The sequence below is a fragment of the Marmota flaviventris genome, chromosome 20, assembly GCF_047511675.1.
Source record: "Marmota flaviventris isolate mMarFla1 chromosome 20, mMarFla1.hap1, whole genome shotgun sequence".
In the NCBI taxonomy this organism is placed as follows: Eukaryota; Metazoa; Chordata; class Mammalia; order Rodentia; family Sciuridae; genus Marmota; species Marmota flaviventris.
In genome coordinates, this window is record NC_092517.1 from 5,425,190 (window position 1) to 5,445,413 (window position 20,224).

At 36.5% G+C, this 20,224-nt stretch overlaps 1 protein-coding gene across 1 annotated transcript in view; it reads right to left on the bottom strand.

Annotated features, from left to right (window-relative positions):
• Cntn3 (contactin 3) overlaps positions 1 to 20,224 on the bottom strand; it is a 225,978-nt gene that overhangs the window by 200,532 nt on the left and 5,222 nt on the right. Inside the window, exon 3 of the mRNA XM_071605959.1 lies at positions 12,487 to 12,662. Coding sequence (XP_071462060.1) covers positions 12,487 to 12,662 — 176 coding nt within the window. The remainder of the gene's footprint in view (positions 1 to 12,486; positions 12,663 to 20,224) is intronic.

Sequence of the window (20,224 nt, forward strand, 5' to 3'; positions counted from 1 at the left end):
TGCGATGAGGTTGTAAAGCACCATAGTATCAGCTTGTAATTCACCCACATGGAAATGGGAGATAAGGTCTTCAGCTAGGAAATGGGCATTTGGAATTAAGAACTTCTGCACACATCCCATATCCCTGAAAGTCTGTGCTCATGGTCAAACCAGCTGTGGACTCAGAGGAGGACTAGGACATGTTTGTCCATCTCTTTCTCCTTATAATGCATTTATGGAGGGGTAGAAAAAGTACAGTGGATGCCTAATTCATGAAAAAGTACTAAAATTTCAATATGCAATGTTGTTTTCTAGTTTATGTAAGCAATAAGGAGTAGTAGACTCCTAGATGGACCAGAGAAATAATTATATAATTAAGTAAGATAAGGGTAACTTAAACACAAGCAACAGTCAATCTAATAACCAAGACAACTACAAAATTACTACTGAGAACATGATACATACAGTGTGAGTATGCTGAACAAAGGAATGATTTGTGTCTAGAATATATAAAAAGTGCCACATTGATCACACATTTGTGTTTGGTTGGTGATTTCACTTTTTAAAACAACCCCCAAGTAAGTGCTGAAGTGCTATCTAGTGTTCTTATATGCAAAAAGGTTGTCATGTGCCCCATGGAGAAAATACAGGTATTAGATAAGCTTCATTCAGGCATGGGTTACAATATGATTGGCCAAGAATTCATTATCAATGAATCAATAATAGACTAAGTGTCTTTAAGCAGAAATGCACATTATATATTGTTTGGTTGATAAGAATGCTGTGTGAGGTTCATGGAAACCTAGTCCTGTGTTCCACTGGGCTCAAGGGCTCACTGTTTCTTAATTCCAGTGTTAGAAATGACCTTATAGAATAGAACCGGAAGAAAGAAATTTGACTATACATGTGGGGCCACATTGAGCCCAATACATGACATAAAATGGTTTTCAGTTTGGTTATATTCTTGAGGTTTAGATGAAAAAATATTACAACTCTTAACCTAGAATAAGATACAAAAGCAATATTTCAAATACAAAGCCTCTAAAATTAAAAAAAAATAAATAGATATTAAAAACTCAACAGAAGTTTCTAAGAAAGGTTTGAATTTACCTACCAACAGGTAGGGGTAAATGTCAATAAAAGGAAATTTGAGTAGGCTTGGAAGTCAATGTGGAGGTGAGAGGAATAATCCAATCTGGGTTGTTCAAGATAAAAGTAAAAATATGAATGAAATAGGAACAGAAAACTAAGGAAAGCATACAAAGTCACTGTTATGGTTTAGATATTAGATGTCCCCCAAAAAGCTCATGTGTGAGACAATGTAAGAAAGTTTAGAGGTGAAATGACTTGGATATAAGAAGCTTAACTCAATCAGTGCATTAATCAGCTGATAGGAATTGGCTGGGTGGTACCTGTAGGAAGGTAGGTTGTAGCATGAGAAGTTTGGTCTCTGGAGGTATGCACTTGGGGTTTATATTTTGTCCATATGAGGGGAGCTGAGTGTCTCTTGGCTTCCTGGTGCATTGGTTGAGCTACTTTCCTCTGCCACAATTTTTTGCCATGATGTTCTGCCGTACCTACTAGAGACACCAATGAAGCCAGCTGTCTACAGACTGAGAACTCTGAAACTATGAGCACCAAATAAACTTTTCCTCCCTTAAACTGTTCTTGTTAGGTCTTTTGGTCACACAGTGAAGAAAAGCTTACTGAGCAAAAATTGGTACTGAGAAACAGAATCCTGGCTGTGACTAATCTAAACATGTGATTCAGAAACTTTTGGAGCTTTCTGGAACTTGTGGGTGGAATTTTCAAAAGTTTACAGATGCAAGATAGAATATCTTTAAAATGTCATAAGCAGAGCTTAATGGGCAATTATGTTGGGTACTCAGAAGATCAGATTGCTAATAGGATTGCAGCAGTAAAGAATGGGTTCATGAGGTTTCAGAGAAGAAAAACAACTCTTCTGAAAATTGGACTACAGGTCATCATATTATATTCTGGCTAAAACGCTGTCTACATTTTGCCAGTGTTCTGAGACTTTCTATGAGGCTGAATTTAAAGGTGATGGACTAATTTATCTAGCAGAGGAAATTTCAAGACAGCAGAGCCTTTATGGGGTGGTACAGGTATAGCTGGTGGCTTTTAGCCAAATTCATGTGATAATCAGGAGAGGCAAGAAAAGAAAAAAGATTTTTTAAAAACTTGCAATTTGGGCAAAAAATAGCAAGTAAAACTGGGGCTAAGGAAGGTGTGGTTGTTAAAGAGATTGTAGCCATTAAATAAATTCTAAATACTTCACCAAGAAATACTATTAAATATGATTTGAAAGCATCTCAGGAATTGGCAAGACCACATCCATCTCAGGTTCAAGGATATAAAAGTAAAAATTCTTTCGAGAAGAGACCAGTGGGGCACTCTGCTTACACAGGGGTACCTAAGAAGCTGTTTTACCATGCTCAGCTGCCCAGGTACTCATAAGTTGCTGCAACTAAGGTCTCTGGATATTTGACTACTTATTGAAATGGTGGCAGAACTTGGCCATTTATTGCTGGTTCTTCAGGAATCCAGTATGCTGAAGTTGGAGGGTGATGGAGGCTTCCACTGAGATTTCAAAAGAGGTTCTGGGGAGGCAAGGCAAAGTACCCCAGGGTTGGAGAAACTGTGGACATTCCTGATAGGGCAAGGTGTGGAAAAGTGGGAAGGAAGCCAAAGCTGCAGTGGAGACCCTCAAGATTAAAAGATGCCAGTAATGTGGAATGTCTGCAGAAGAAAGCTATAGGAATTGAGCAGAAGTAAGACAAGAGAAGGGCCATATTGGCTGCAAAGCCATAGTGGGTGGTACTAAAAAAAAAAAGTCCTTTGAAGAGAATATCAGGATGCCACTAATCCTAGATGCTAGACACAGAGCTATAGAATACAATTGCCCAGTTGGATTTTGGTCTTTTGTCTCATCCCTTCTTTCAATGCCTTAATTTCTTCCTTGTAAAAGAAAAATGGATAGTATGTGCCTTACTATAGTGGATATATGCAACATGTTTTAGATTTTTTTTTATAGGTGCTCTCATTGAGAGTTTGCCTTGAGTCTCAAAGGAGACTTTGAATTTGGACTTAAGGAAATCCTAGAACTGTTAAGACTGTGCACACCCTTGGAAATGGAGTAGATGAATTTTGCATTGTGAAACGGACATGAGCTTTTGGGGACCAGTGGCAAAATGTTATGGCTTAGATATGAGGTGTCCTCTAAAAGCTCATTTGTGAGATGAAGAAAATTAGTTTAGAGGTGAAATGATTGGGTTGAGAGAATCTTAAACTAATCAGTAGATTAGTTTGAAAGGATTAGCTGGGTGGTAACCATAGCCAGGGTACCCATGCCTTTGAGGTATATATCTTGTCCCTGTTGAGTGGAACTCTCTCCTTCTCCCTCTCTCTGTTTCCTGGTGGAGTGCCTTGAGCCACTTGCCTATACTAAACTCTTCTGCCTTAATGCTCTGCCTCACATTAGGCCCAGAGCATGGGGGCTGGTTGTCCATAAACTGAGACCTCTGAAACTATGAGCACAAAAATAAACATTTCCTCCTCTAATTGTCCTTGTCAGGTCTTTTGATCACAGCAACAAAATAGCTGACTAAAATACTCTCCCATTACTAAAGGACTCCTGTGTCAAAACTACAGGACAACAAAAGTAATAACAGTAGGCTAAACAAAATTAGATTCATAGAAAACCAAGTCACTGTGACACTGAAGAATGCTAAAGTCAAAAATAGGATCCAACAAGCTTTTCTAGAGAAAAACAAGATCCTCTGTACAAGATATCATGAGCCAAAATGGCATTAGATTTCTCAAGAGCAACACTGGAATACAGACAAGTGTGTTCAAAAAACTGAAGGAAAAGATTTTGACAGAGTATTCAGATAAAGCCACATATTTCAGTCAAGTCTACTAGCATAAAAATTTTAGGATGCATGATCTACAACAACTGTACACATTATACATCTCTTCGTAGGATAGTTGAAGACCTGGTACTCTAAAATGGTACTTCCAGGAAAGAGTAAAACAATGAACACAGGTTTAAGAAGATACACATGGCACAGATAATGCAGGGATCCTTAGTGATGTAGAAGGGAGACCCAAAAGAGATAGATCCCCTGATATGCAAGAAGACCAGCCCAGGCTGGAGCACTCCAAATAGCTCTAGAACATACTTCCCCAAGAAGGTGAAACTGACAGAATGAGTGAGGCATCTGTATCTGATAGGAGATTCAGAAAAGTGGCCAACATTTTGCCTGCTTTTAGTATCAGATAATAGCAAAACCAGGAAGTAAAAAAGTATAACAAGATTACTAATTTGGGGGGAAAGAAAAATTGTTCATCAAAAAATAAATAATCATTTGCCACCAAATTCAGCTCTGAATATCAGTTACAGAGTTCTAGTAATGCCGTCACTGAATATATTGACCTAACTGAAATTACAGTCCAATAAAATCTTATAATAACATGGCCTAAGATGACACATATGAATCCACTAACCATCAGCACCAGCCTTCTTCCTAATCCCCGGCTTCAGACACAGAGGCTGCAGTTTTATCTTCCGTGGAGGTCTGGATAGAAAAGCAGAGGCTTATAGTTACTTGGTCAAGTCCAGGCACAGCCAGGGGCACATATTGGGCCGCTAACTGCTTTTAATTTTGTACTTTTGTGAGAGTAACGACTGAAACATGCTGTTTTTCTTAAATTTCATAACAATGCAACCCTATGCTGCTAAGGTGGCGAGAGAAGGTCAGCCTCAGGTGCTGGAGACAAGGGTCAGTCTAATGCTCACAACCAAAACTTGACCCAGGAAGTGGCGACATCAGCAAGTTATTTAGAAACATGAAGGCAAATATCAAAGGAAACAGGCAGAAAAGCTAAAAGGAGCTTACTCCAGAAAAGGAAAAATAGAAAGGATACAGGCAAAAGTCCAACATTCCCCTGAAAAATTACAAGCTCTGTAGGAGTGTGCATACACTATCATTTCTGATGTAAAAGAAAAACAAGAACATAAAAGGAACAACAACGATCATGTCTAATCATAGGGTTAAGAAATTTAACACAGCATTGGACAACAACAGAATAGGATCCCGGAGGTGGGCAATATGGTTTAAAATATAAAATCCTTATTGCTGGAGATAAGGAATACTAAAATTTCTGGGCCAACTCCTATAAGAAAAAGAGTGTATGCAATTTTCAACATTTTGAAGGGAAAAGAAATTCTCATTCAATATAGATATAGGGAAGGAAAAAAAACCAAAAATCAGAATAAAATTGCAATATTAATATATTAACATTTAAAATATAAGGCAAAGTAATTTATTAAATAGAGAATTACTGAATGTTGACAAAAATATTTTAAATTTTTATAGATCAATAATGTGCTAAATACATACAGCAAAATGTACAGCAATAAAGGCACAAACAGAATTTCACCATCATTGAGGTAGAAATAGATAAGGTTAATAGATTATACACCAGTAATGACAAAAGGACTTGAATATAATGATTAGAAGGTATAATTCCATGAACATATGAAGAAAAATGTGCCCAGTATTTGGATAATACACATGATTCCAAGCACATGAATCATTAAAAAATGCTGGGTCACAAAGCAAGTAAGAAAAATTTCTAGTAGTAACAGCTTCAAAATGTACTGTGTGGTCAATGGTTGCAGCTTGGAAATCACAAACAAGGGCTAATGAAAATGTGTTTGAAAATTTTAAATTATGTATCTGATGAATTCAGATGTACCAAAGAGAAATCATAATACAATTATTACATTTACAGATGTGAAACAATAAACTTACTGTATGTAGAACTCACTGCAAACAGCCAAAATGGTGCTCTCTGGGAAATTTAAAACCATACTTATTTATATTAGAATAGAAAAAAGTTGGGAAAAAATGAACTAATCCCCACAGAACTTAACTGGATAGAAACAGAATAAGAAAATAAACCAAGAACTGGGAAAGAACAGTAAAGGTAGAAGTAAAATAAATGAATAAAGTATAAAGGTTCACATGATCAAGTTCTAAGAAAAAAAATTGATGTTAAAAGAGTTCCAAAATAATATCCATAATGGAACAGGAGATGGCCATCTACAGCCAAATTGAGAAAAAAAGATATAAAATGTTTTTGAACAATTTTTGTCCATACATTAAAAAACATAAATAAAATTCCTAAAAATATTCAACCTGTCAAAAAGAAATACTATGATTAATCCTATAGCTACTCAATAAATTTAACTATTAATTAAAAAGTTTCCTCCAAGAAAACTCTAGGCCCAAATGTTTTTATGCTTGTGTTCTATATCTTCTTCAAGGAACAGCAAATTTCACCATTTCTCAATGTTTTCTAGGGATAGGAATATAAGGAATATTCTTTAAATCATTTTTAGAGGTGCATATGACTTTTATACCAAAGCCAGACAAGTAGAGATGAGAAAATGAAAATCTCCTCCATTACTGATCTGCAGAAGTGTTTTACAAAACACTAACAGATAATATCCAAGACATTAAAAATTATATAACAGCCTATGTGACTAGCCCAAGTACAAGGCCTCTTCATACTGGAAAGTGCTAACTATATGAACAGATAAAAGAGAAAAGCTGCATATATATTTTAGTAAACGCAGGTAATACAGTATGAAGGAATAAAGCATCCATGATTAAAATTAAACTATCTGATAAATTCCCAATAAAGGGTATCTATATAGCGGGCCAGACATCACTTTGCACAGGGGAAGCTGCATTGCACTTATTCTCATTAAAATCAGAACAGGGAAGTCTACCCCCGTATGTGGAATCAACACGCTAGGTCAGAGAAAGAGCCATACCGTTAAGTTAGATACACAAAGGGAACAGTGGTCGGCAAGGAACCAAAAACTGTCATTATTAGCAAATAATATTCTGCAAGCAGAAAAGTCCAGAGAAGCTTGAGAAAGGGAGCACACATTGCGTTCCAATTGGTAAAAAGCAGAACCTTCAATCAATTCAGCTGCTATAGCAAATGAACATCATGAAATAAAGGAAATGGTATCCATTCCAGGTGATTAAAGAAAGACTGAAACATGAGAAGCAAAGCGCCAACACTTTATTTATTTATTTATTTTTAGTAATGGGGATTGAACCCAGGGGCACTTTACCACTGAGCCAAATCTCAACTGACTGGGTTTTGTTTTGTGATAGGGTCTCACTGAGTTGCTTAGGGCCCAGATAAATTGCTAAAGCTTGACTTGAACTTGTGATATTCCTGCTTCAGCCTCCTGAGTTGCTGGGATTACTAGCATGTGCCACCAGGCACAGCAACACCAACACATTTATTAGTAAATATAGGAGAATGAATTTTCCATTTTACAATGAGGAAGATGGATTTTAAAGAATTCAGAAGAGAACATAACCCATAAAGAAAATGGCTGATAATTTAACCTAAAATAAAAATTAAGAACATCACTTCATTTGACAGCATTGGAGAAAACAAATTAGCTACTAACAATCCAAAGATAATTTATAACATATGTAAATGACAAACGATGTATTCAGAACATACAGAGAACATCAATCATTAAAAAGACAGGCATCCAGTATGAAAGTATATAGATAATAGAAAAACAATCAATGAAGAAATATATGAAAAGGAGCTTGACTTCATTGAAACCATAGAAACACAATTTAAAAACCACAATGAAATTCAGTTCTGTAATGTATCTGATTTGGTCAAATTAAAAAATAAGAGAATAGCAAGTTTGGCAAGGCTGCAGATTGACAGATATTCCAAAGCATAATTTTGAAGAAAAGTAGTTATGTGCATATTGTTTAAGAAATTTTAAAAGTAGCTGGATATGGTGGCACACACATGTAATCCCAGCAGCTCAGGAAGCTGAGGCAGGAGGATTGCAAGTTTAAGGCCATCTTTAGCAACTTTAGTGAGTCAGACATAAGCGACTTAGTGAGACCCTGTGTCAAAATAAAAAATAAAAAGTGTTGGGGATACAGCTCAGTGATTAAGCACCCTGGGTTCAATTTTCAAAAGAAAAAAAAACCAAGAAATTAAAAAAATTAAAGTGATTTTATGTGTTGCTCAGAATATATTTGTATGTAGTCAAAACTTCTTAAAAATACATGGAAGTAAACACATTTAACTACAACACTGAATATCTATGGAGAAAGAGAATCTCACCAGGATAAGCTACTTCAATTGTTTTAAATTTTGAAATAATAAACGGTAGCTACTTAGACATCCCTTTTAGTTCCTCCATATCGTTTAGACCTCTGATATAAGCCATGATTTAAAACATATATTGCACTTCAGAAATGGTCAAAATAAAAATATTTTCATCAGGATTAAGAGAAAAGTAGCTATTAGAAAGCAAGGACACTGGGGCTTCCAAAGGCAACTCTTTAAGCTTTCTGCTGCTAGAATTAAGAAGTGGACAAAAACATTATCCCAGTAAATTAAAAAAGCACCCAAAATTACATCCACGTAACATAACATCAAATAATTGAGACAATGTCTACAACTCAGTCACTGAATCATTTTACATTTCTCTTCCTTCTGAAAATTGTTCCACCCCAAATCTATGAAAAAGGACTGAGTGTCTATGGAAAGCAGGCATCTTAAACTATGGGATTTTCACATTCATTTTATCACCAAAACTATCTTCAAGCAACTAAAAAATTGAGATTATTATACACACACACACACACACACACACACACACACACACACACATATATATATATATATATATATTGCATTTTCATGAGCATTAAAAGTGGTGCACTTACCATATTTTCATTTACTCATTCATTCATGAACTACACAGAAGTGCTTTCTCTGTGGCGGATATAAACAAAGAAGTATTGCTAAGCATACAAACATGACACAGTCTGGAGGGGAGACACAGTCTGGAGGGGAGACACAGCTATATTGAAAAATTAAAGAGAACATTTTTCAATGACAACACTTTACCATCCATTTGCCTGCAGCAAAGACAGCCAAGATTCTCTAAACTGGAGTCGTGAGCATCCAACTAACACAAGAGCCTCCATCCTTATTTCCTCTCCAGTAAATGTATTACATTTTTTCAGGTTACCAAAACAAAGCAATGTTTTTCTCTAACAGTTATAAAATATCTTCTAATCATTTGCCACTTTCTTTGGGGGCTTTATCAGGAATCTAAATCCCAGCCATATTAATTAAATAAAAAATTTGGAACCTTTTCAGTTTAATGTATTACCAGGTTAAGAATACTCAATATTCCTTCTTGAAACTTTCAAATAAATCTCTTAGTAGAACACTAAGAAATTTAAAACAATACCAAAGAATCTCACAGTACACCAAGTCCGCTAAGCAATCTGGCTCAAAGCACAGGAGGAAATAAACAGTGTAAGCCACAGGAGAACAGACTGACAGAAAGCCCCAGGGCTCAATGGCACATCCTCGGTTTGTAAAAGAGGGACTTCCCAATAAAAGCAGGGAGATATTTTATATTTTGAACCTCTCTCATCCCCCTTGTCTTGATCTGGTACACCCTTATCCAGAAAGTCAAGGACACAAATAAGCAAGGAAAATGACTTTTGGGGGGACAGGTGAAAGTGACCCACTAAGAATTCTATTTTCCTGCATTTTTTTTCTGCCTGTGCCAACAATGAGAGGCCCATAACTAGGGATGTGTTTGCAGAGAGTAACCTGGAAGATAGGATACTGTATCCCTCTGGGACAAAAAGCATATTTGCTTTCTTCTTTCTGTAAAAGAGGTAGATTCTCCCAACTCACTGTTCTTCAGCTATGGAAATACCATCCACCACAGCCACGCTGAATCTCCCCACCACAGCCACGCTGAATCTCCTCTTGTGTGGACAAGAGGAATGAAATCAAATTGCTGAAATTCATGGTGTTTGAGGTTATGAGAGTAACAAAGTCCTTTGTCTCTGACCCAGAACTCTCATGTCTTCCCTTGCATCCACAAAAAAGTTACTAAGTATCTTACAAATGAGGATGCTTGTTAAAATCTTATCACAGACTCAACGATTTCATGTTGTTTTGCCTATAAAGTGCTGTTCAAGAACCAGGGACAGACTGTAGATGGTGCAATATAATTTTAGAGGTATTTTCAATTCAGACCATAGTCTCCAGAAGGGCCGACTGAGGAAAAATCCATAAGTTAATTACTCTCCCTCAAATACTATAGGATGTAAGAATTTTGAGTAGAAACATACCACTACACAAAGGGTGCACTTGCTGAAGTGCTCCTGGAAACAGAAAGAAGGCTGGGAACTGGCTCTTCTTTCTAGAGATCAATGTAAATGTTCTAGCATCTATGGGACAGAATGTAGGGCCAGGAGAATCCACCTAAACCACCTGGTGACAGACCCTGAGTTTGGACACCATCTGTTGAAAAGTCTCAGACATAAAAATGGAAGCAGCAAATGGAAGTAGTGGAGAAAGAATATTCAAGAGAATAATCTTTATCTTAAAAGAATACAGAAAGATGTGGCTTCTATGGATCCAGAACAGAAATTGATAGGAAAGAGAAGACTGAGAGGAAAATAATTCCAAACAAAGGACAAGAACTATCTAATACATAGATGACAACTGACTTTCTAAAATACACATGAACCAAACTAAAAGATATAGAAGGAGGAAACATCCTTAAATTATATACAAAATGTCCAATTATCACAAGAGAAATTTCCAAGTTCTAAGCAATGCAAGTTAAATATATATAAATTTAGCTATGTGCTGGAAATAGATCTGTTTTCAGCTGAAAACATGAAGAAAAAGTAATCCTACCATGTCCTACTGAGTGAACCTAAAAATACAGTGGTGGTGGTGAGCTCAGCAGGGAACTGTGCTTAGTATGGCCACCTTCTATCAAGCAACTGACTGCAGAAGACAACTGGGCAGTACCTTAGGAAGTCTCCAATTAAACAAGTAGTTTCAACATGTATCACCAACCAAAACCCACCTTCATGTTTAAGACAAAAGGATGACATTCTTAAAAAGAAAAGCATGAAACATATTTAAATTTTTATACAGAATATATTAAATGTTAGAAATATTTAAATATGGACTAAGAAATGAATTAATGCAAAACTGGAAAGAGGTCTGGTGGTTAGCGCTGAAGATTTTGGCAAAATTCTGTTTGAAAACTAAACTATATACATATATGTTACTATTCATGAAGAGAATATTTCTATATATACAGATATATACACATATGTATATGTTACATATATTTCACTATATACAGGTGCATACATGCATATATACCACATTATACAATATATGTATACATAACATGTATATTAAATGACATAATTTAAAAATAAACAATCACAGAAATACAAGAATGCAAAGTATACACTAAGAATGAATGGATCTAAACTCTTTAAAATGGAAAGACACTGCAAAAACCCTAAACTTAAATTTCTCTATTTACGAAATAAAACACTTTGTTAATCTCAAATATAACAGATTGCATAACATAAACACTACCTGTAGCTTTCAAAATACCCAGAAAATATACAGGTTAAAAAACAACGACTTATGCATATGGGGGCGGGACGAGGGGAAACAAAGGAAGAAGCAAGTAAGTATGGAATGGAATGGCGGGACAAACCGTCCAGGGCTGTTATAAAAAGAGCCAAGCAGCAGGCCTGCCTTAAGTAGCACATTATTAATTTAATAATGGCTTGTGAGGGGAGCTGAGACAGAACACTACTACAGTGCTGGAACACATACATTCCAATTTCAGAACTAGAGAGGTACGAAGAGCTAAAAGAAAACCAAGTACCAAAGTCATGGTGATGTACATGATATACAAAATAGAAAACAAACGACAAGAGAAACAAAAAGTAGAAAATAGACAAATATTAAGACTAAACTGAGCCTCTGGTCTCAATCCCTAACTCTGTGGAGGAAGAATATGATTTTTCTTTATGTGGGTCACCTCCTCAAGGGGGTTCAATTAACATGACCTCCCAGGCTACGACTTAGGGGAGCTTGTGCTGAGGGTCCTTTTTTGCAATTCCCCAAAGGAGGTCAAAAATATATCACCACATACGTCATTTTCTTCTTTTTTCCCACTGTTTTTTTTTTTCCTTAATGTTTCCAGGTTTGCAAGATATATTTGTAATTTAAATGATCTGCCCAGTAAGGACCACTCCTGACTATTCTATCACATTCTTTCCAGGATGGAGCAGCTGCTCCATCCAGGATCCTTAACTGCCTTGTTTTGCATTCTCTAATTGGAACTCATACAAAATAGTAATAAAGGAGTCACATATACACACGTTTTAAGATCTACTTTGCATATGTCATAGAAATCCAAAGAATCACATTGAGCTATTTTCTCAATCTATTTTTTTGAACCTATAGAATTGACACATTGTTATTAAAATTCAAAATGGCCACACAAATTAAGTTAAATACTTTTAAATACCCATTTTACAAGATGTGTGGATATAAACTTACAGGCAAACTGGAGTTTAGCTTCTCTGCTGACAATCGTCCCAAGTGAATTTGTAGCAAAACACTGGTAACTTCCTGTATCCCAGTTTCTGTTGGGGTTAAAAACCACAAGATTTCCTCCATTCAACTTGTAACGATGTTCCAGACTCATATCAATATCACTGCCATTCAGCTGCCATCTGCAAAACAAATGTTAATTTTTTTGTCCTATTAGCATTTTTAAATTTAAAAGACTCTCCATCATAAAACCCACTTTACACATTATCCCCCTTATAAATGAAAGGTAAAGTGTACACTCTTCCAGTATTACATAATTAAAGAGTAAATGTGTCCATACAACTATCAGAAACAGAAGGTTAAAGTCCCAAACAAAGGACAAGAAATTAGCCTCTAAAAGTTAAAGATTTTTAAAGGTTTCCTGAAGAGGTGAGAATAATTTAGTTTCTTCACTAGTGGGAGAAATTGGCTAGGTCTGTATAGGCAAAGATAAAGTAGAAAGTTAGGTAATTATCTGAGACACTTCAAGCCAATCTCAAGCTGAGGATGAACCAGGGAAAGAGGACATTTCTTTGATTTATCTGGACTGACTAAGCACATTTAATAAATTAATTGGATAAGTGTTCAACTATCCATTTCAATTTGTCTGGGTAAACACCTGTTCCAAGGCATTCTACACTTTTCTAATCCATCACAGTGCTTTTTAAAAAATGGTACACTGTGGTAAAATACCCTAAACAGCACCTGGGGGGTCCCAGACAGTCCAGGAACTACCCTCAGAGAAATAGTAATCAGCAAGAAGCCAAACAGAAAAAGGCAAAGAGAGAAGAAAGATGTTTCCTTTAAATGAGTTTTTAAGTGAAAAAATGGGAGTTTTAAAACAGTACATATACTTGACACCACAAAGGTTTCATCTTTAAAAGTCATCTCCCACAATGTCAAAAACACATTTATTATTATGAATTAAGGTACCCACCTCCTGGATAACCCAATTCATATAATAAATCACACTGTCATCGGTTCTATAAATTTTAGCACATTGCAACAATCATTTCAATTGCTCTTCATTTAAATATTGAGATTGTTGAAATAATGTCCAACTTGCAAAACAAGAATTTCTGTATACCAGTTGTTGAGCTGTTAGCTGTTCCCAAAACTATTGACTGTGTCAGAAATGCTGCTCCTTTGAATTCTTGCTCAGAGTTCTTCAATTATTGCTCTAAATATTCTTCTATCATTTAGTCACTTTCTTAAAACCAAAGCTTTTTGTGTGTGTGTATGTTTCTTTTTGTATTCACATACAAGTTCACCAGGTCTAAGGCAACAAATCTAATGAACAGAAAAATGAAAGTAAGGAAAAAAACTTGAAAGACCCAATTCTTTTCATGTGAACTGAAAAGAAAAAATATATATACAAAAATACAAAAAGCAGTAGCCTCCATCTCATTTTTGGCAGAACTCTGCTTCAGTTTTTTGTAGAGTTTCCCCATACAATTCTTCCCAAGGGCAAGTCCATATTTGCATGAGCATTCTGGTTCATTTTATTTTACTGAGAATTATACTCTACACTTAGAGTCTTAAAGTTGAACCATGAGCTTTTATGAACCTCTCTCCTATTCCTCATCCTCAAGTCCTAGAACTCCAGAAACTCAGACAAGGAAGTAAAGAAAAACTGTCAACTGCATTATCTGGACATCCTGATCCTCTGTTACACAAGAGGGCCTGCAGATCTGCAACAGTGGCATCTCCTAGTTTGCTGGTCTCTACCTTAGTCTCTACCTGTGTCTACAGAATCAGAGCCTGTGTTTTAATTAGATAATTAAGAATTCCACATGCATATTCAACTTTGGGAAGAACTATTCCGCCCCTTGGGCAACATGCCCTACAACTATACAGTAGACACCAGGGTGAAAGAGTGCTCCCTCTCCAGTCAGCCACTTTCATAGTCAACAAATCTTCCTTCCTCTAATTCAGTGAAAATACATTTACTGAATGCTTCCATGTCAGGAAATATTCAAAGTTCTCAAATCATGGTAAAACCTGCCCCCGTCCATGGAGCTAACATTTTTAGAGACATTTTTCCAAGATTCTTAAGTTCTTGACCCAACCTCTGATTCCACCTGGTGGAGTCTTTAGCCCTAGCTGAGCCTTTCATGAAACAGCCTAACAAAAATAAAGGGGGATGGGGATGGGGCTCACTGATAGAGCACTTGCTTAGCATATGTAAGGCACTGGGTTCCATCCTGAGAGAGAGAGAGAGAGAGAGAGAGAGAGAGAGAGAGAGAGAGAGAGAACACTACTACAGTGCTGGAACACATACATTCTCTCTCTCTCTCTCATGAGAGAGAGAGAGAGAGAGAGAGAGAGAGAGAGAGGAGGGAGGGAGGCAGGCACTGTGCCCATCTACAAAATAAAAAAATAAATAAAAGAAAAGAAAGGGGATCCAGATGCAATCCAAGTGCCCATTGGTCTATCTGTGGGTCTCACTCATCACCAGCTGCATGTCCATGAGCCCATTTCTCAGCTCCCCTTAATCTAAATTATTAAAAAGGAATGAAGACAATCCCATCTTTCCCATAGGGTTGTTCTACAGATTTACTTAGACAATGCATGCAAGGCTCTCAGCCCAGTGCTGCCACAGATAGGCAATGGGTGAACGCATCTGTTAGTGCTGCAGGTGGCCCCAGTGACAACCGCAAACCCCACTGCCCCTTTGCTTTGCTTCTATTTTATTCCCAAGAAGCACATATTGGTTAAATGTCACCTGCTCCATTCAATACTTCTGGCCATTCCCCCTCATGGGGATCAGATGGCGTTTTCCCCATATGGTGAGTCTGCATTTGTATCTTCTCTGAGAATTTAGCAAAGGAAGAGGCAAACACACGCTGGGCCTGACCTTTAAAGAATAAATCTGACAGCAAATCACAAGTGAGTGGGTTTAATTTTTAAAGTGTAAATGGTTTGTCAGATACTAAGTGACTCAATGCTTGAGTCAGAAAATCTCCTCTAAACTCAAGTCAAGAAAGATACAGTTAATTTCACATCCTTCTGAATGGAAGACCCTAGTGACAGAGGGTGCTTATGCTTTCTGTGCCTGCAAAGTGCAGTTTGTATAGGAGAAAAAAAACTGCATTTCAGAGAATGAGCTAGAATGGGCCTGACTAAGCACTTCTGATGAATTCATTTGAAAATGGTGTTTTTGTGTTTAGCTAATGAATAATAAAGGCACAGGAGCTATACAGAAAATTGAAAGGGATAAATAAAAATATGGAGAAGCACTTCTTCTTGCCTACTTAATACTTGAAAGATTTAAGAGATTACAAACTATGTGGGAAAATACTTTATTTCAGCAAAGTATCTAAGATCTAAAAGCTATCATCCCAAAGTTGCAAATAAAGAACCAAAATGGAAAAGATTTGTTCCATTAAGCATAAAACATGTCTCACTTCCTTTAGCTCAGTTTTCATCATATAGACACAATCACCAGATTATTTGTGATACGAAAAGGTAAAATTTCTTCTCTTTTAAATGTTCTACTACTCCAAAAGCACTGGTGCATTTGTTTTAGCAAACCCTTCAGAGTTAAGATGTCCCTGAGCTATCTTTAGGAATGTTAATTTAACAAAAGTAAAATAATTATTTTTATCCTTCCTAAAACTATTCATCATTAAGTGGAACTCATCCCCAGGTGATATAAAATATCTCAATATCTTATTAAATATTGATTGTTTTTCCTCTTGCTGAAAATACATGAATTCAAAAGTTCTCTTTGTTAAAATTCCAAAATGTGTATGTATTCTCTGGACCTGTGCTTCCAAAGGTAATTTTATCTTGGAAAGTAAAATAGTGTGCCTATATTCCTAAGGCAAAATATTCGTAGCTAGACTCGATTTCTAAATATGTCTCATTATCTTCTTCTGTATATAAAAATATTCTGGAAAACTGAAACATACACAGTTCCTTCTTTGACAAAGTATGGGTTTAATCAATCTGCAAATTATTCTCATTTACTTTGTTGGAAATTGTAATCCAACTGTTCAGGCTTTGAAAGCACAACACTCAATACTAAGTGTGACAGGTAAATGGCACACTCAGGTCATAAATCTGGAAAGCTTTTAGAAATAGAAGTTGGCTTTCACTTTTGTGCATTCATAATCCTTTGTACATCTTAGAGGTGTCTACTTTTACCAAGGAATGGCAAAGTGTAGGATGAACTCTAACCATCAGACTGCCATCTTTCTGGAATGTGAAAATTATTTAAAACTTCATAAATATATATTTGCATACCCAAATTTTATTCAGGAAGGCTTAAAGCCAATGATCAGAAGCAAAGGCTCTTGAGGCTATGCACACCAGCATTTCAATCACATAACATTTGTGTTGCACTAGAGAAGCAGGCTAACCTTGTAGCTTCAGTTCAGTGGTAAATGTCAGGAGATTAAGCACCTTTGCATAATCATCATGTAACACTCTCCATTGATCTTATGAATTCATTGTCAGACTTCAGAGTTCAAATGCTTGTCGTACATGAATTAGGATTTGCTTTTAGAATCCACGAGTGCATATTTCACAAGCAATTGCATCTCAGTCTTTGAGCTCTCATCCCCGTAAACTGGTTTGTGTGGAGGTTCCACGGCAATGTGTGTCTGGATCAATAAATGGATAGCAAATACCTGGAGTACTAGCATTAGATATCCTGGTCTGCAGGTCTACAGGAGGACTTACACAACTGATGTCCACTTCCACATTTGGCACATCCTCTACATAAGTGGGATGCTGACTGGGAATGTGAAGTGAAAAAGAAAACTGGGCCAAGCCTAATACAATAGAAGGGTAAAGTCTAACGCAGATTTCCACCTAAAAAGAACGCAAACACAATTTCTTTAAAATGACTGCATGTCCATGGGCCAACAGGTTTTAAATCTTGAATATAAAGCACAAGGTGCCTGACATAGAAGATATTTCAAAACTGGTAGTTACTACTCCTAAATGATGAAAATGATAACTGCTATTTCCAGGAAATAAACTAAAAACATAAACTAAGGGTATACGAATCACTGCCATCAGACACAAAGAACAAGCTGAAACACGTACAGAGACGGGATCGAATGTGTATGTAAACACAAATTCATGTATAATGAATTCAATCAGCATAAAAGTCTAAATTTTCAGAGCTCAAAGGGACTTAGAATAGGGGCTACTGGGAATTGAACGCTGGGGACTTAAAAACTGAGCCACTTTCCCAGACCTTTCTTTTATATTTTATTTAGAGACAGGGTCTTGCTGAGTTGCTTAGGGCCTTGCTAAACTGCTGAGGCTTCTTTTGAACTTGTGATCCTCCTGCCTCAGCCCAGAGCCACTGGGATTAGAGGTGTACATCACCGTGGCCAGCTAAAGGGGCTTTTCAAAGCATATAAGTCCCGGTGAATGGTGATTTTCAATAACTGCAGGATTTCTACCATCAGCTTCCTGAATGAGATGATTACTTTTTCCTCTACCCTAGGCATAACTAATTTCACACAGTCTTTACTCACTGAAGTCATCCAGTCAATAAATAATATCAAAATGGGGAATTTCATTTACCTGACTAGTTATTAATTATTCACCATTCAGTTGTAATTAGATATGACAATCTCTTACACAAAACCACACTAGTATGGAATAACAACAGTGAATACAAACACAGATATATTTTGTTGTCAGTATTATTTAAGTCACCAAGCTCTAAAGTGAGTCTTTTCACTTGAACTTGGTGAAACACAATTAGGGAACATCACCCTTTGAAACTGAAATGAACAAAACTGAAAATAAATTGAATGACTTCTGGTGGTTTAAAAAATAATCTCAAGATGTGATTCAACTCACGGTTGATTGTATAAAGTTATTGTCCTTCAGGATATCTATTCTACCACACAAAAGCTGGTCAGGAAGATGGAAGGAGAAATAACATTATGAAGAAAAACAAATCTCACATTTTAGACCTCAAGACAAAACAAAGCAAAAAAAAAAAAATTAAATAACACTTAAGTCTTTGGGGAGCTAGGGTTGGGTTGTGGAAATATGCCCACCCTTAACACTCGTTCAATCAACAGGCAATACTTTAGTTGGGGTTTGACAGGAAAATTAGGAATTTAATCACAGAAGCAATTTGTGGTTTTTAGATGCAGCTTTCAAGTTAATAAGCAAATGCATTTGTGTTCAAATGCAATGTTTGTTAATATGTTTACTGAAGTGATGAGAATAATTGCAGCCCTTGAAAGAATGAATGTCTGAATTTGCATATTCAATACTTTATCCAAAAATAACTAGTTAGGCTTCAGCACTAATTGCTGAAGATATGAGTTAAGTTGCAATGCTGTATTTTTTTTAAATCTGTTTTATGACATTTATTCTCATTTCTCACTGATAAATTTTGTAAAATTATTATGTATACACACATATGTGCTTGTGTGTATATATACATGATATATTATGTGTGTATATATATGTATATATACATATATGTATAAATATTTCATGCAGCTACACTATATGAAAAACAACTCTCACTTTACATGGTTATAAACTAGTGCAAATCTATCAAGGATCGTCTTTAAATGATTCCAAGCAGAGTTCCTGAAAATGATTGCTCTTTTTGCCGACTGCATTCATTTTATCTTTGCTTGGTAGCAGCTTATTCACAGTTCTTTGAAAATGCCTCTTCTCACATGACTCTGGTCCTGCCCATCAGAACCTTCCATGCCTCAGGCCTTATCAGTTGGCTTAGAAGAGAAAGGGAGGGGTTTGAGGGGAGGGGAGGGGAAGGCACTGAGGAATTAAACTGACCAAATGATGTCATGTGCATTCAGAAGTGTGTAACAATGAATGCCACTATTACATATAATTTGATGCAGTGATACAAATAAAGTAAAATTATATGAGAAAATGTTAAGTGTAACAAAAAGACTGTGAATGTGATATTTGTGTTTGATCGATACGATTATATCCTGTCTCCTCACCCCACTGTAAAAACACAAGAAAGAAGAAGAACAACAACAAAATAACATGATTTATTGTACGACAACCTTTCATGTCTAAAACCTAACCTTTACATTTCTGCTGGGTATTGATTGCTGACAGTATTAGCTGTGTTTTTGTCTCACATTTTTCTGATATGATCCAGGGCTTTTGAAGACACTAACAGGAAAAATGACCTCTTTCACCAGTGGAGATTATGGGAGGATGTAAGGGACCTGGAGTTCTAGGCAGCAATCTTGGACACCTGCAGAAAACCTGTCTTGAAATGAGCCAACAGAGAGGACTCAATCCCAACTCTATCTTCCAGAATAAACTATTCAGTACTTCTGACCTTCTGATCCTCCAGGACATTCTTGACTCCTGAAATATGGTCCAGTCCCCAAGTCCTTATTTTTTTTCTATGCTATGGATAGAGCAGTCTAAAGTACTTGTAACATAAGGATGAGGGGCACACTGACATCACCTTTAGGAGAGTTACGGCCTATCTGGTCATGGCAGAGCTTATTTCAGTACTGGTAGGATGCGGTGCAATGGCCAGGCCCGTGCTTGGGCAGGTCATCCAGAGCTGAGGGCACTAAGGCTTTCTGGAAGAGATGACACTGCAGCTGAGTTTGAAACACCCTCCCCGTACAGGTTGTCATCTGTTGTTTGCCTCAGGAACTATAAATACTGTTTATTTTTTACAATCATCCCAGTCGTGTCAATGTTTCTTTGCTCTCAGTGGCTG